The 17,156-nt window shown below is 35.0% G+C and overlaps 1 protein-coding gene across 1 annotated transcript in view; it reads left to right on the forward strand.

The window, feature by feature from the left end:
• The window catches only part of ARHGAP15 (Rho GTPase activating protein 15), a gene marked incomplete at both ends in the record, with an annotated part of 595,418 nt that overhangs the window by 385,784 nt on the left and 192,478 nt on the right, over positions 1–17,156 (forward strand). Inside the window, one exon of the mRNA XM_079710401.1 lies at positions 12,889–12,966. Coding sequence (XP_079566527.1) covers positions 12,889–12,966 — 78 coding nt within the window. The remainder of the gene's footprint in view (positions 1–12,888; positions 12,967–17,156) is intronic.

Here is a 17,156-nt window from a genome sequence, read left to right on the forward strand (position 1 = left end):
GGTACTGGAATGCCTTTTTTTAAGGCAACAAGTAATGTTTTGAGCAACTAGAGTCTGTGCAATTGTTTGCTAGATAGTTAACAGTCCTCAAGTAGCCAAAAATGAAGCTGAGCAGTTAGGTCTCTCTTACACCACTAAAAGAAGTCTTCCCCTAATCTTTCTGCTTATAATATGATAATAGAAATTTAAAAAGCCAACCTCAGTGATAGCTCTGAGCATTATCTATATATTCCAATTTGTAGAAGTCTTAAAATCAATGGTTTAAATTGTCCAGGTATACTTAGAGCTTCGAATTAGGGGAAATGATTGTCTTTTTATCTCTCTTCCAGTGACTTATATTTATATCTCCAAACCTGGGTGTGATTTGTCCAGTAATTTGTGAAATACCTAAATTTTGAGATTTTTACTGTGTCACCTAAAGATTTGGAATCTGATATCATGGGTCTTAAAGCATCTTTCAGGTAAATTAGAGGTATAAAATAGAACATTCAAAGACATGGTAGATTTAGGATAATCTCCCAATCTTTTTCAAATGAGCCCTTTGGAGCACACACCCATATCATAAAAAAGACATGTAATCTATGACATAATTCTTTGGTAATAAAATAAATATAATTATCATTTGTTTGCAAAAGCTTTATATATTTATATATATATATATATATATATATATATGCCTACATATTTTACATTAAACATATATATACACACATATGAAACTTAACAGTTTTAGGATATAATGTGAAATTGAATATATATCATGATGGTGTTTCCTTCTAAAGTATTAGAGATTACAGGTGCCATTGTCACTGATGCATGACTAATGCATGTCACTAATGCATTGTTGCTTCAGAAGATGCTGGTGCTATGGCTCCATTACATCTGGACTGTGTACTCTTTGTTCTTTGCTGTATTCCAAGTGCCTAGCACACTTTTGCTACATAGTAAGTGCTTAATCAATATTCATTAAATTGCATAGACAGTTGGAGTTTACCAACGCAAGGTCTTTCCATCTAGAATGTATTGAAATTTTTCTGTCCTTCCATTTAACCACAATCTAGCACAGGTCCATCTGCCAAATAGGGAGGATTATGCACTAGCCCCATGTTTCTGTTTAGCAAAAGTATTAACAATACCTACTCAGTAGTTTATCCTGTATTCTCAAAAAGAAAACAATAATCTTATGTTTCTTGAGAAAAGGAAGTTCAGTCTTTTTAGTCTCATCCATTGTCATGGTTAGAAGCATATTCTTTGACTAGGAAAGAGTCTAATAACACAGAATTTCTCAGAAGTTTGGGAGAGCATTAAGAAGTTGAGAAGAACCATCTTGTCTGTGATCTAAACAAGACTTGTGGGTATTGATAGTATTAAACAGGTTTGTAGACTGTTTTGTCTTTGTGGATGGCATTCAGCTTCCCTGACCCACTCTAGAAGCAGCAGCCAGAATGGGCTCTCTCTCTCACCTGAATGCTTAGCAGAGCCAAGCCATCAAAACCCTCCAGGAAGTGGCTAGCCAAAGGGTCTGAATTAGAGGCACCTCCCCAAAGAAGATCAAAAGTTATGCTCCACCAACACAGAGACACTGAGAAATGGTTGAATGTGTTCTAAATTAAACTGCCCTGGTGGTGAGCAGAGATCTGCCAAAATCTTTCAATTAATCACTTTTACCTCAGGGCAGAGTTAGGCCTAAGAGTATTTCAATAGGTTTTTATTGGAACAGAGTTATTTCAGATATTAAACTATGTTGCACAAAGTAAAAATAATGTTATTTTTAAGTTGCTACTCTTGTTAAATAAAAGTTGGCAAGCATTCTTGGGGTCTGTATTGTGTCTGTGTATTTGTATGTGTGTGGCTTTTTCCTGTGCCATAAGCCTCATTGATTTATACAAGTGAACAGCAATGAATTAGGTGGTAAATATATTCATATAATCATTTTCATTAATAATATGTTGCACAGAATAGAAGAAAAGTTTTAAGTGTATAATTCTTTGCAACACAATTGAGATATTTTTTTCCTACGTCTTCAGCAATAAGTTAATTAGAATCACCTGCATTTCCTTGGATGGACACCAAATGGATTGCAAACAAAAACAGATTAAAATAGCTGCTGGAGCTCATGGCATACAGATGACAAGATTCACAAAAAGGACAACAAGGCACTGAAAATGTTCACTTTTCAAGCAATTTTAGAGGAAATTTAGCTCTTGCAACTTCTCTGTAAAAGCTGCTTGTAAGTGTTTTGCTGAAAGGCTAGAATGGCTTTGTTTCTGATCCCTTGATGAGTGAGAGAAATGTTTAAGAAAGATCACTTTACAGAGAGATTCAGGCTGAAATGTGATGACTGTGATTCAAGCCAAGCCAAAAATTACAGTTCAGAATGAAACGGGAGGGGACGTGGTTTGGGAATCCATTTTCCCACATTCCTGAATCTCAATCATCCCAGCCAATGTTTAAAAAAAAAGTCCAATGGAAAACAATGAGGTCACTTTGTTTAGATGTTTTAAAAAATAGAGGTGGAGGGATTGAAAAGAATGAGAGTGAATTTATAAATTTTAGATCAATATCGATTTCAAGTATGATGGGATCAAAGTCTAGACTTCATATAACTATAATGACTTCATCACACAAGGGGCAATTTTTAAGTGTTTTCTTCTTGTTTGTGTTGGTAAGCCTTTTATTGCATATCTTTAACTTATGAGAGAGTTTGTTGCTAGAATTTTAAAAAGAAAAAAGTATACATGGGCATAGTCTACAGATTACTCTTCCCTAGGCCTCAAGCTTTCCTTAGGAATGGCATCGTCAGGCAACTAGTTTTCTATCCATAAACCTGCTGTGGCCATCCACTCCTGTCTGGACCTCAGGTTATGCTGGCGTGTTTACTTGCAAACTACCAAATGATAATGGCTGACCAAATTAGACTGTTTATTCATATGACTCCTATTTATTTTAGAGAAACACTGAGCAAGTCACAATACCAAAAGAATGATTTATTTACATCAGCATGATCACAGCATAACATAACAATAGAACTCAAACCTACAAGAAACTCAGAGAACGATAGGAGATGAACTAAATACAACCTCCAACTTCAATATCTTCCAGACACATGAGATTTTCCTTCAAGACAAGTGCTCTCACTTAATGATACTTAGAATCATTCACCAATATTTGTCTTCAAGACTAACATTTAAAAGAAAGAAACATGTAAGAGAATTTATTAAAGACTATTTCTAGGTACTTTGTTTTCCACTTTCCAGAAATCATTTCAGGTGGTTATCTTTAGTCTTATCAAATCACACAGATTAGGATTCCTAGTCAAATTTCACAAGCATACTCAAGCTCTCTCTGAGGTTCTTCTTTGAGTTTATTTCCAATATTATTCAAGTCTTAAGATTGGTATAATTCTGTAAATTATGTTTATTTCTACCATCCTTCAGGCTCACACTCATAGTCCTCAAATTCTCAGCTGAGTTTAAACAATTATTTTCTAGCAATGTAACTCTTTACAAGAATATTTGGGCTTCCTTGGTGGTGCAGTGGTTGAGAGTCCGCCTGCCGATGCAGGGGACACAGGTTCGTGCCCCGGTCCGGGAAGATCCCACATGCCGCGGAGCGGCTGGGCCCGTGAGCCATGGCTGCTGAGCCTGCACGTCCGCAGCCTGTGCTCTGCAATGGGAGAGGCCACAACAGTGAGAGGCCTGCATACCACACCAAAAAAAAAAAAAAAAATATTTAATAATAGTGAAAAGATAGCCAGCTCTTCCCCCCATACACAATCCCTAAGTGCTAGTGTTGTAGATCTTTTCAAGGCATAAGTGATACAATACAGCCCAGTAGAAATAGGATCAGTAACACCATTAACACTCAGGATATTTTATCCTTTTCCTCTTCCAATTTTAAGTTTGTCTTCCCAGGCTGCTTAAGATGTTAGGACTGCACAGAATAGTGAATATGACTTGATAAATGGGTAGATAGGTAGGTAGGTAGATAGATAGATAAAGAATTTTTTGCTACGACCCTTAACAATTTTATTTCCTAGTGTAATAGCTTAAACAGATGGGGAGGTTGGGTGGGAAATATGATAATGATCCTAACCACCCAAGTGTTCAATGAAAAGTCCTTGAAGAGGAAATCAACATCCTTCCTTCTGAGCCAAGATTCTTCGTGTTTGGTATCATTTTGTCCTTAGTCTCATATATTGTTTCATTTACTTTGCAATTTCAATTTTAGGATATTTAATTTAAGTGTGGAATTTGCTCCTATCTACAAAGTAGGCTACATAAACAATATAAAATAATGGTTCATTTATTAGCATCACAGTTTCTAAGCAGTTTTCCCAGGGGGAAAAAAATATCCTTCTCTTGGTGACCTATTTAAAGTCTAACATTTTTTAAAATTTATCAACAAATACTTGGTTATTCCATGTGTTAAGAAAACAAAATTCTTCTTTTCCATATGAATATACTATAAAATATCTGGTAGATGAAAAACTTACTTCGTTCAGAAATGAGTAACCTAAAATGCTAACAAAATCAAACAAACAGACAAAATGTAAAGGAAAATTGAAGAAAAGTATTTTGATATGATATTAAAAAGAAAAACTTATTACAACAATTGTCTCCATGCAACAAGAATTTATTGCAGAGAATAAGGAAGTAGGAAAAGGAAGGTAGGAAAAACATCAAAATAAGATAAAAATTAAAAAGAAAGGGCTCATGAAACAAATGGAAGAGAAAAATAAAACAATCTCAGTAATAAAGGGAACATTGGAAAAAGCATTAATGACAATAGGAACTTCTGAAGACAAAGAAAAGGACAGGAGTGAGGCAAAAAAATGAGGGGTATACTGATCCTGGACCCTGTATGAACAAATTCTGCCAACATTAGATTTGGATTCACATAATAAGTGTTTTAAATATTCATAATTTATGTCACATGGATCATTTATATCCTATAGGTTATTACTGAAAAGAAAGTTATTATATAGCAGTATCTTTACAATCCAGTGAAACTTTTGTTTTCAGCATTAAAAAGTCTCTCTTTATGAAAAACAACTCAGCCCCCCCCCATTAAGTTGGCAGACTGAAAAAACATGTCTGATTCTCCTTCCTCAAAAATATCCAATTAAATAATAGAAAAGATATGTTGGAAAAGAAAAAAAAAAGTGGTGCTGAAAGCAGAAAAGGTACCATCAGCAGACCAGAAATAGAAATTCCAGGAAGACAGAAAGCAGATGGGATCAAACAAGTGAAGATATTAGAGCAAAAGAAACACCATTCTCAGACACCATAATTAGGCACAGTTCTTCCCAGGGATGTCCTAGAGATTATCCAAGCTTAGAGTTAACAAATAAAAAGAGCAAAAATTGGCAAGAGGGCAGTAAGTAAAGTAATGCACCAAATATTGGATCTAATGCGTGGGAGAGCTGGGTCCCTCTCCATTTACCTTGAAGCAAGGAAGCTCTCCCATGAGAATAGGTTCTCCAAGGACAAATAAGAGGATGCTGGAATCTAAGAAGGAAAGCAGCGGAGAATGAAGTATCTCAGGTCTTCTACAGCAGGCATAGAATTAGAGAACTTTGCCGAGAAGCGAAATAGTTGAAGTATTCCATATCACGAAATCAGTCCTCCTTACTTGGTAACTGAAGACCTCTAGCCTACTATCTACTCACCACCCATTCATCCTGCAGGAACCTCTCACTGAGCCTAACAATTTAAGACTGAAGCCTGTTGAGGGTAAAAAGATGTGTACAAATACAGAAATACCCACGACCATCATTTATTCTAGTTAATTTTGTCTTTCATCATAGGAGTATTCTGATATTTGAACATCCATCTTAAAGAAATTCTAGATGGAGAGAAAAGAGACAGTAGAGGGAAGGGTATATAAAGCAAATAATATAAGAAAATGTTTTCTGGTTGAAAGAGCCTAGATGTAGATACATCTGAGTGAAATTTTACTTATACAAGTTTAAAGAGAAAATCTTTTTTTAAAAAAATCATGAACGAAAAATTAATTTACCTACAAAACATTAAGAGTCAACTTGATATCTTTAGTTGCTAGAAGATAGTGGACCATTACTTTTCAAAGTTAGAAAAGTAAAAAATAATAAAGCTCAAATACTTAAATCAACAATTAAATATGAAGCAAAAGAAAACAGTCTTTTTAAAATTTTTATTGAAGTATAGTTGATTTACATGTTGTGTTAATTTCTTCTGTATAGCAAAGTGACTCAGTTATACATATATACATATAGAGATCTATATTCTTTTTCATATTCTTTTCCATTATGGTTTGTCACAGAATACTGAATATAAATCCCTGTGCTATACAGTATGACATTGTTTTTTATCTAAAACAGTCATTGAGATGGAAGAAGTAAGAAAATTTACCAACCACATACTTTTGTGAAAAAAAGAACACTTAAAAAAATAAATCCAAGAAAGAATAACAGTGGAATACAAGAGAGGAGCAGTAGTTGACTCTGACCTAGAGCTACACCGTCCAAGATGGTAGTCATAAGCCACATGTGGTTGAGTTATTTAAAATAAGATAAAATAAAAATTCAGTTGTTCAGTTGCATTAACCACATTTCAAGTGTTCAGCAGCCAGCCTCATGTGGCCGGTGACAGCTGGTCTGGACAGTTAATATATAGAACATTTCCACCATTACAGAAAGTTCTATTGGGCAGCGCTTAATTTGAGGAAATGAAGGAACCTACAATGGAAGAAGACACGTGAGACCTTGACTTTGGGGAGATCTTTGTGAAACAAAATTTTAATGTGGAACCCAATCACATTCGTTTATTTAATAGTGACTAATATTAACCCATAGATAAGTCAAAAATATTTATAAAGAATAAAATGTTCTAAACTTTGAGAACATAAGAAATTATAACATAAAGAATAAAGTTGGAAGTTATGAGGGAGAAGAGGAGGGGAAGGAAGAGTAAATGCACTAAGTTCCTTATTTTTTTTAATACACAGAGGTAGTTTGATATATTAAGATATAGAAATAGACAAATGTAACTAATAATAACAAAGAGAGGGTACATAGATAAGTGGTAGGAACTATGGAGTCTTTATTTTTTATGATAGGGAGTGAATAAATACCAAAGTTAATAAATTAATAAACAGAAATGTGATACATTAGCATAAAATGAGTAACAATAAAAGAACCAAAACAGAACTGTTAACAATGACTGTATTTGGACAGCAGGATGAGGTAGATACTTAGTTTTCATTGTATAATCTTGTGTGGTTTAAATTTTCATTTTTAACAAGGAAGTATATTGCCTCTATAGTAAAAAAAAAAATCCATTTAAAATGGTTATTATAAAGTCATAAGGTTTTCCTATAGAATAAAATCCTTCTTGTTTGACAATCAGAATTGTGTCAACTATTTGCTAAGGTAGCTATTCTTGAAGGATGGGTATCTCACAAGGAATTAGTAATAATCAAATAGAGCCAGCAAAAGATACAGGACAAATACAAGCCATTGAGACAGAGTAGAAATTAAATTTAGAAAGAGTTTCCATTTATATCCTGTACTCTCAGTCACTGAACTTAAAGTGTATGATCAGATAAGTTAGCAACATAAAGTTGGAAACACTTCACTTTAAAGGAGGAGGAAATGTGTGCCATTTGAAATGGTCCAAAACCTCTCATATTCAGCTCTGAAACCAAGCAGGACCTTTAGAAGGATAGAGAAAGAAACGTGCAGCACTCTTTGGGGGCTGTCTGGGTGTTCCTGTGCTCATTTGTTCTTGCCAGAGGGAGAAGCCAGAAGACCAAAGCATTGCGAGAATGACTCTTCTTGTGGTAGCTCTGGCCTCCTAGGAATTAGGAAGTGCCATAAATCTCAGGAGAGAGACTGTGCAAAATTCCCAGCCCATATTTCAGACTCCAGAGGTTCAGATGCATTTTGTTATATTCCAGGAAAACAAGCAGGCTTTTGGGGCACACCTCTCGACCAGGCTCAAACTCCACATCTTTGTGATTTGTCCATCATTTGAGCTACCAAGAATGCTACCTAATCCACAGTTTGCAGCTATTTTTAACAGACTCATATGCATTGTTGAAAACTACCCATATTTTGGCAGATAAGTCAGTCAACTCTGGAAACCATGCTGGTCTCTTAGATTTCTTTTTGGAAAGTGTCTAAGATTTATGGTGGGAATTACACATGACAGCTGCATTCTTTCCACTGGGTTTAGACCACCATTTGGTCTAATAACTCCTAATTGTGTGTCTATCCTAGTCTAAGCTTCTTCAGAAAAAAAAAAAAAAAGGAGGAGGAAGACTTTTGAAAATCCCCTACAGCAGTACCCAGTGATTTCTGTCAACAGTAAACACTATTTTGAAACTTAAGAAGGTCAGCTGATGAGGAACAAATAAAAGACATTTTGGTGAATGTGAATTTCTTTAGAGAATTTTTCATTAACATTACATTAATGCTGGTCTGATAAAAATAAATGTAAAATGTTTTAGTTTCATTGTGTTCCCAAAGTATTTTTAGCATAACAGGCAAAATTCCTGTCAGCATTTTCAGTCACGGTATTTTCTTAAAAGAAGTACCTCTTCAGTGATTTTTCTCCAAACTTCACCAAAGCACAACATAGATACCTTGAAGACATTGCTCATTTAAAAATCATAAGAGGTCTAATTATATTTCCAAAATAAGTAGTTTCCAATCCAGCAAGGATAATGTGGTCATGAAAAGGATGTCCAAATCCACCAATTTACATTGGTTTGGCTTGGCATGAATTTCAAAGTTCTTGGAGCAAAAAGAGGATGGCACGTGAATTATTCTAATTTGATTTCGATTCCCAGGACTTAGGGTTTGCCATTCTGTGAGCCATTCGGGGGAGAGCTAATCAACTACAAGACTGTACCTATGTAATTTATAACTGCTAAAATTCACTGATGTGTTCCAGATTATTTTGCAAAATGTAATACCCTCCTTTTTAATATATACTTTGTCATTTTCACTCTATTTATGTAATTTAAAAAGTATGATAGCAGGGGAGCATGAGCCATTCAAAGCAGGAGCCAGTAATGTCAGAGATTGTTATCCTTCATAAGATATATGGTGTTGATATCTCTATATCTAAAGGGCTTGGAAGTTCTGTCAAGTTAGATTCAAATTGCATCTAATGTGTTTTGCTTTACTCCTTCTTTCTGGTTTCTAACATAAGCCACAAAGCAGTTTCTCTACTGTGACTTAGTTCTGCAACCACAGTGGTCACACTGGTCTGAGTTACCCTCCCTGTCTCCATTCCCAGCCCTCCCTTCTTTTATTCCAGAAGAAAATTGGGTTATTAATTTAGGATGAGGCTGCTTTGTTTGAACAGTATAGTGCTTTCCAATTGCTCATACGTAATATAACCAACCCATACTGCTCTTTCAAATGTTTTTGATTACTGAACTTAAAAAAAAAACAAAAAACCTTGTACTGAAATTTATGAAAGATCAAAGGGATACTTCCTATGTTGTAACTTTAAATTTCTATAAGAGAAAAACTTTTCAGATAGTAGGGAATTTCATTAATTGAAATTCAGTTTACAACTCTAGACAACACATGCATTTCAATAACATGTAAAATAATATTAGAAAAGAAAGAGTTCTAGCTTCAAAATAAAAATGCACTTGATTTATACCTATAAAGAGATATGCTTATTAAAATGAGGCTTAAGGTCCTTATTTGTAATAAAAATTTGTTGGGATTCAAATAATTTTATTTACTGTTGACCTTTGATAAAGGTCCAACTAATTAGCAAAACAAAAATTAATTTAAAAAGAAATATATAGTAAATTTTCTCATTTTTTATTATAATAGTTGTTGACATTTCATTTTTAATCATTATTTTAAATAGGGCTAATTTGACCGATTCTTTACAAAAAACATATATTATTAAGGGCTTCCCTGGTGGCGCAGTGGTTGAGAGTCCGCCTGCCAATGCAGAGGACACGGGTTCGTGCCACGGTCCGGGAGGGTCCCACGTGCCGCAGAGCGGCTGGGCCCGTGGGCCGTGGCCGCTGAGCCTGCGCGTCCGGAGCCTGTGCACCGCAACGGGAGAGGCCACAACAGTGAGAGGCCCGCGTACCGCAAAAAAAAAAAAAAAAAAAAAAAAAAAAAAAAAAAAACCATATTAAGATTTCTTGTTTGAGAAAAATGTAGACCTGCATACTGCATCAATGTTTCTATTTTCCAAAATATTATTTTTCTCAAGTTCCTTCAGAGCAACTGATAACTCGTGGAAAATCATGAACGCTTTCATTTGGTGAAACTTTGTTTGACTTTGTGATGGCAAGGAAGATGACCTTATTCACCATTTGTGGTTCTGAATGACCTTTGACTATTTCCAAACCAAAAACTATCACCAAAGGCCCCAACTTGCATCAATAAACATTTTTCTATAGACAATATGGAGTCACTGGTGGTCATTTTAGAGAAGAATTTCAAAATGTTTTCCCTAAGGACTACATGTTTAGAAAAAGTACAGATACCCGCAAGAGGGAGAACTTTGAAAGGGACACACTTACTTTAATGCATAAGTTTTAAAATTTTTAAAATCTATCACATTTTTTAAATTACATAGGTTAAAGCTAAGTACCAAACACTAAATGACAAAGCAAAAAAAGAAAACAGTTGATAAATTATTAAGTTTCTGAGCACATGTGCATAAACTGAAGACCAGCATGATCCAATACTGAAACTAAAAATCAAACGTTAGGAAAGTTTTAATTAAGATGATTGTCACATTTAAGTTGTCGAGTGCACACTGTACTTAAAAATGAACTGGAGTGCCCTTTGATTAATGGAGCTATTTTGTGCATCAGAAAACAAAAAAAAAAAGAATGCATTTGATTTTTATAAATGTATGTGTCTTAGACATTTTCACCACACACTAATAGGTGTCCAGCCTCATCTCAGTTCCTCACCAATTCACAGATTCATAGTTCTCAGGAAGGGACAGAGACTCACTAATTTATTATTAGACTATTCTAGAATGACAAAACTCACACAAATTAATACATTTGTTAATAGCTATTCCATTTTATTGACATTATACATAAGTTATTACATGGAAGAGTATAGTGAGGATGAATAGGTGGGACACAGAGGGCTTTTTTTTTTTCTTGGCCATGCCGCATGGCTTGTGGTCTTAGTTCCCCAATTAGGGATCGAACCAGGGACCTGGACAGTGAGAGCATGGAGTCCTAACCACAGTGAAAATGCTCTGTATGATGCTGTAATGATGGATACAAGTCATTATACATTTGTCCAAACCAATAGAATGTACAACACCAAGACTGAACCCTAATGTAAACTATGGACTCTAGCTGTATCAATGTTGTTTTCATCAGTTTTAAGAAATGGATCACTTTGATGGGGGATGTTGTTAATGGGAGAGGCTATGCATGTGCAGGGGCAAGGGGTATGTGGGAAACCGCTGTACCTTCCCTTCAATCTTGATATAAACTTAAAATTGCTCTAAAAAATAATGTCTTAAAACTGAGTGAATAATGGCTTTGATTTATGCCATTAATATCAGTATTACACATTATGTCATTCTGTCCTAACCTACTGATGATATATTTTGCACAGCAGCGGAAATGTTCCTACTATAAAGCATTGATACTGAAAAACAGAGATGGTAAAGCAATAAAGGAGCTCATTTCATGTCAGTAAAGAACTTTACAAAAATTTTATTCTTTTAGATTATGACAATAATTTCTATCAATTTATCTAGTACTATCTATTGTGAATTACAATGTTTAATGATGATACTATACCACCTCCCTAGAGAAACTGCTGAGATACTGACCTCTACATTAACTGGTAATCTCATCCAGGCCTCCTTGAGGGCCTAGACACATCAAGGAATATGCAATCCTGACATTAAAATTATGTTATCAACATTTCTTATCAACAATAATAGTGTTTGAATAAATGTTTCTCTTTTCATTTTCCTGTTTCTTCATCTTTTTGATAACTGAGTCATGGAAATAACCTGATGATATAAATAAATGTGTGGAAAACAAGTGGTTGATTATCCAAACCCACTGCCAGGATAAGTTATTTTGAATTATAGATAAGTAGTTTTAAAATAATCTGGAACTAATGTCACCATCTTGTCAGATTTCTTTTTATTTTTCCCTCCATAATGGAGCACCCCATTACCTACAATACACTAGAGATTTTCAAAGTAGTTATACATCCGTAGTAGAATTTTCATTCTGTAGTTTCAAATAATCAGACCAATATATGTTATGCTATAGTAATTGCAGGAAAACAGAATGAAACAATGGAAATGGATTGGAATCCCTAGGAATAGAATAAAACAGAATAGAATAAGAATAAGAATAGGAGAGAGGGAAGAAAGGGAGACAGTAAAAAGAGAAGTGAGAAGGGAGTAAAGGAGAGGGAGGGAAGGAAGGAAGGGAGGGAGGGAGGGAGGGAGATTTTAAGGAAAGAAGACTTCACAAGCACTTTGGGTTACTTTATCTTTCCAACAAGGGGCAATAATACACATATACATGAAGGTTCTTCTCCCTACTCCACCCCAAGTTTGATTCCTGTCTTTTTTGGCGGAATGAATCTTAACTATACTTTGAAATCCCATGCTACCTACTGCTGTTTTATGGTTCAACTACACTCAAGTTTGTTGATGATTAACTGTTACTGAACTTAATGATTAGTTTGCTTGTATTAAAATATTGAAGATTGCTTGGTGTAGGACATAGAAATTTGTTTTCTCTGTGAGGAAGAGAGAGTTGGTGGTGATTTACTACTTTCTTCCTTCCCATAATTATTATTATTATTTTCCTTTACCATCTCAGTTCTTATATGAGTGAATATAAAACATGCCCTTTTGTTTTCAGGCCTAGATGTTGATGGAATATATCGAGTTAGTGGCAATCTAGCAACAATACAGAAGTTAAGATTTATTGTCAACCAAGGTAAGTGATTTCTTCACTTCAGACCTTTTTACAAGTAGTTTCATCTCCAACAATATTTCACACTCTCTGCGTATGTATTATGAATATATACTGATAAAGGCTTTGAAGGGAGAAAGAGAAATTTGAAGAAATTAAACAATTATTACCAGAGAAGTAAAAGATAGCCAGTTTACATGGAGGTAAATAGAATAAAGAGAGGGACTAACTATTATGTTGTGTTAAATAAATAACAAGTGAAATATGACAAACTAAAAATGAAGAAGAGAATAATAAAAGAAAAAATAAACTAGCTTTGAAAAGTGTTACTGGTATATAATACACACTTAATATATGTTGATAAGTGAATAACTAAATGAGTGGTGGAAAATGTAAGAGTCAAGATCACAGATGTTAGAAAAATATATAATAGGTAAATAAAAGAATTAAAAATTAGGAAATACAAATATCATCAAAGGATTACAAACTAAAACAACTATGAAATACTACTATTAAGCCTATTAAAATGGCTAAAATTTAAAACACTGACAACATCAAATGCTGACAAGGATGTGGAGCAACAGGAACTCTCATTCATGCTGGTAGAAATGGAGAGTAGAACAGCTAGTTCGGAAAATAGCTTTGCAATTTCTTATGAAAATAAGCATATTCTTACCTTATTACCCAGCAGTTGTGCTCCTTGGTATGTACACAAATGAGTTCAAAACTTATGTCCACACAAAAAACTGCACACAATATTTCCAGCAGCTTTCTTCATAATTGGTAAAATTTGAAAGCAACCAAGATATCCTTCAATAGGTGACTGGACAAACAAACCATAAAATATCTATAAAATGGAATATTATTCAATGGTAAAATGAAATGAGCTGTCAAGTGATGAAAAGGCTTCAAGGAAACTTAAATGCATATTGCTATGTGAAAGAAGCCAGTCTGAAAATGCTATATACTCTGTTGTCTCAACTATATGACATTTTGGAAAAGGCAAAACTATGGAGATAGTAGAAATATCAGTGATAGCAAAGGATTTGAGGGGAGAGGGGGAAGAATAAGCACAGGGGATTTTTAGGGCCATGAAACTATTCTGTTTGATATTGTAATAGTGGATACATGTCATTATATATGTCATTATACATTTGTCAAAATCTATATAATATACGACACTAAGAGTGAACCTTAATGTGAACTATGGATTTTGGTTAATAAAAACTTATAAATATTGGCTCATCAATTGTAACAAATGGGGCTTCCCTGGTGGCGCAGTGGTTGACAGTCCGCCTGCCGATGCAGGGGACGCGGGTTCGTGCCCCGGTCCGGGAGGATCCCACATGCCACGGAGCGGCTGGGCCCGTGAGCCATGGCCGCTGAGCCTGCGCGTCCGGAGCCTTTGCTCCGAAACAGGAGAGGCCACAACAGTGAGAGGCCCGCGTACCGCAAAAACAAACAAAAAAACAATTGTAACAAATGTACTACACTAATGCAAGATGTTACTAATAGGGGAAGTTTGGGGGGAGTGGTCAGGCATAAGAGGGAGTATATCGGAACTCTGTATCTTCTATTTTTCTGTAAACCTAAAACTTCTCTAAAAAAGACAGTGAATTTTAAAAATAAAAATTAGGAAATGTTGAAAAAAAAAAGACTAAAACATCTTGAGATGGTGTTATAGACAGCTCACAGGTTTAGAATTAGACACATGGAGTAAAACCCAGACACTCTCTCCTTGTGTCCTTGGCATCTTATTTAACTCCCTTATGCTCTGTTTCTTATCAGTGAAAACAGGATGGAACTGCCTTGGAAATATTTTTGAGAATGAAATGAGATAGTGTGTGGTATTCCCTTAGTAATGTAACAGACTCATGGTAGTTGTTCAGTACATCTAAGTTTCCCTTTCACGTAAAAAGCCAATGATAAAAAAAAAAAAAAAAGTCAATGATGTCTCATTACCTTCAGGAGAATTTACACAAAGTCTTCATAATCTGGCTTCCCAGCTACTTCTAGCTGACTGCAGGTCCTCTGAATTTCCTTCACGATACATTCCTAACTGTACTTCCTTATTTACATACTGTTGTATTTCTTAATGCCTTTGCATAGTCTCTTCCATCTACTTTCAATATTCTCCTGTATTTTCCTTCCCATCCCACATAGAAAAGCTTCCTGCCTGGTTAGATTTCTCCTTATTCTTAAAGGCCCAGATTATAAATAATTTTCTCCAGGGATCCTGCAACATCCCTCAGTCAGATTCCTTCTCTGTGTGCCCATTATGCTGGGTAGTTAAATTTGCATTCGTACAGGCACATCTAACTTCTAAAATTCCATCTATTATAAGACCTAGAGATTTAATGCCATCTTTTAAAGAGAATTTTATCAAATGTATTCAATGATTATATTTCACAAACATTAAAATTTGAAAGTCTTGGAATAAAAAAAGAGGATATTGGTAGAAATATGTGTCTCCTCCATAAATCTCTATACACCTAAAAAGGTAAGATTTAAATTAGCCTTATATCTTCCCTCACTAACCACCAGTAGCTCTGGAGCCTCCATACAGGGAGCTCTTAATATCTGTTGTATAGTGTGTGTGTGTGTTGCAAATAGTAGAACTATTAATACAGAGAATCATTAACCTCTCGAGCAGTTCAACTTGGGTTGAACCATACTTTTAAGTGTTAACTGCAGTGCTTTTGGCTAGTGGCCACATGATCCTTATTTCTGAACATTTCTATAACCTAGAATCTGTTTGCTCACTAATGTGCACTATTGTCTTTCAGAATTACTGTCCTTCCTGGGCAAAAAACAGAACTGAACATTACCTTATATATTCATATTGGCCATTGGCCTGAACCAAAGTACCCCACTGTCGATAAAAATTGGATAAAATACCCCAGCTTTTTATAACCATTCCTGTTTATAACCAGCTAAAATCATTCTTGTAATATATTTCATACGGAAACCATATCCTGATTGGGATTCTAGACAGGTGGGCAACACATTTCTTCTACAAAGAAGAAATCTCAAAACAGAAGCCATGCTAGAAACAAACACTAGTTGCATTTCCTGCTTTAAAAAAAAAATATGCTCAGCAGTCTGAAAAGGCAAAAAAAAAAAATCTGCAGTGAGAATATGAAATCTGTCCATCTCATCTTTTGCAATCCAAACTTCAGCATCCTCTGAGGCTGTGTAACTGCTCATGTTTCCATGAGAGTTGACAATGTAAAGCTGGACAGAGGCCTGAGTTGGTATCTGGTAGCACAGAATTGTCAGTAAACTGTCTCCCTGGTTTATACCACTGTCAGAATGCAACACACTCAACACAAATTATGCTATATTAGAACCTTTGATACTAGTATTTTGTCCAAGCTGTGTTGTGGAGTTGTTTTGAATTAGATAATAAAAGATATGCGTATACCATCCTCTCTCAAATTTTGCTAATCAGATTATCCTGTGAATGAAATTTTCAGGAGTGGACCTGTAGCATTTGTTCTAACACCATACCTTCCCCTCCATCTGCATGCTGGTTGCTGACAGCAGAGCTGATATGAGAGAGAATCAGTGCTGGATACAAAGAGACTGAGTGTGTACATTGTGGTCTCCCCTCTGTGTGTGTATGTGTGTGTGTGAGTGTGTGCAATGAAGTGGCAGTGCAGTGATAATTCCTTGAAAAGCATAAAGGAATATGTGAATGCAATGCATTCTTTTTTTGTATTCAGAGATGGAACATACCTGGTTTTGTCATACCCTCTTTGTATCAACACCTTTTATCTCCTCCATGTTCACGTTCCACAATGTTTCCTTTTCAGAAGGTTCTAAACGTACAGTTTTTAAAGTGAACAAGCCCTACCCACCATTGGACTAGACAAATGAAAACTGATTTTGGGGATTTTCAAGAACAGTTTAATTGCAATTTATGTATTTCACTAACTTTCTTGAATGCTATAATCATCAGCAATTCTAAATACACCAGTTGAATGATTCAATTTGTTTTGGTTTTCTGTTTGACTCACTAAATCAGTAGGAATTGGATACCCTTATTATACTTCCAGATCAGATGGCATGCAAATTAAATTCAAAGTGATCACTTTTGAAAAGTATTTCCTAATTATAACTAGTAATGAAGATAATAATAATTATTATTGTAAAAGTAGCTAACATATTTTCATAATTTATTATGTGCCAGGCACTGTACCAAGTGCTTTACT

Source organism: Hyperoodon ampullatus (genome assembly GCF_949752795.1).
Source record: "Hyperoodon ampullatus genome assembly, chromosome: 8".
NCBI lineage: Eukaryota > Metazoa > Chordata > Mammalia > Artiodactyla > Ziphiidae > Hyperoodon > Hyperoodon ampullatus.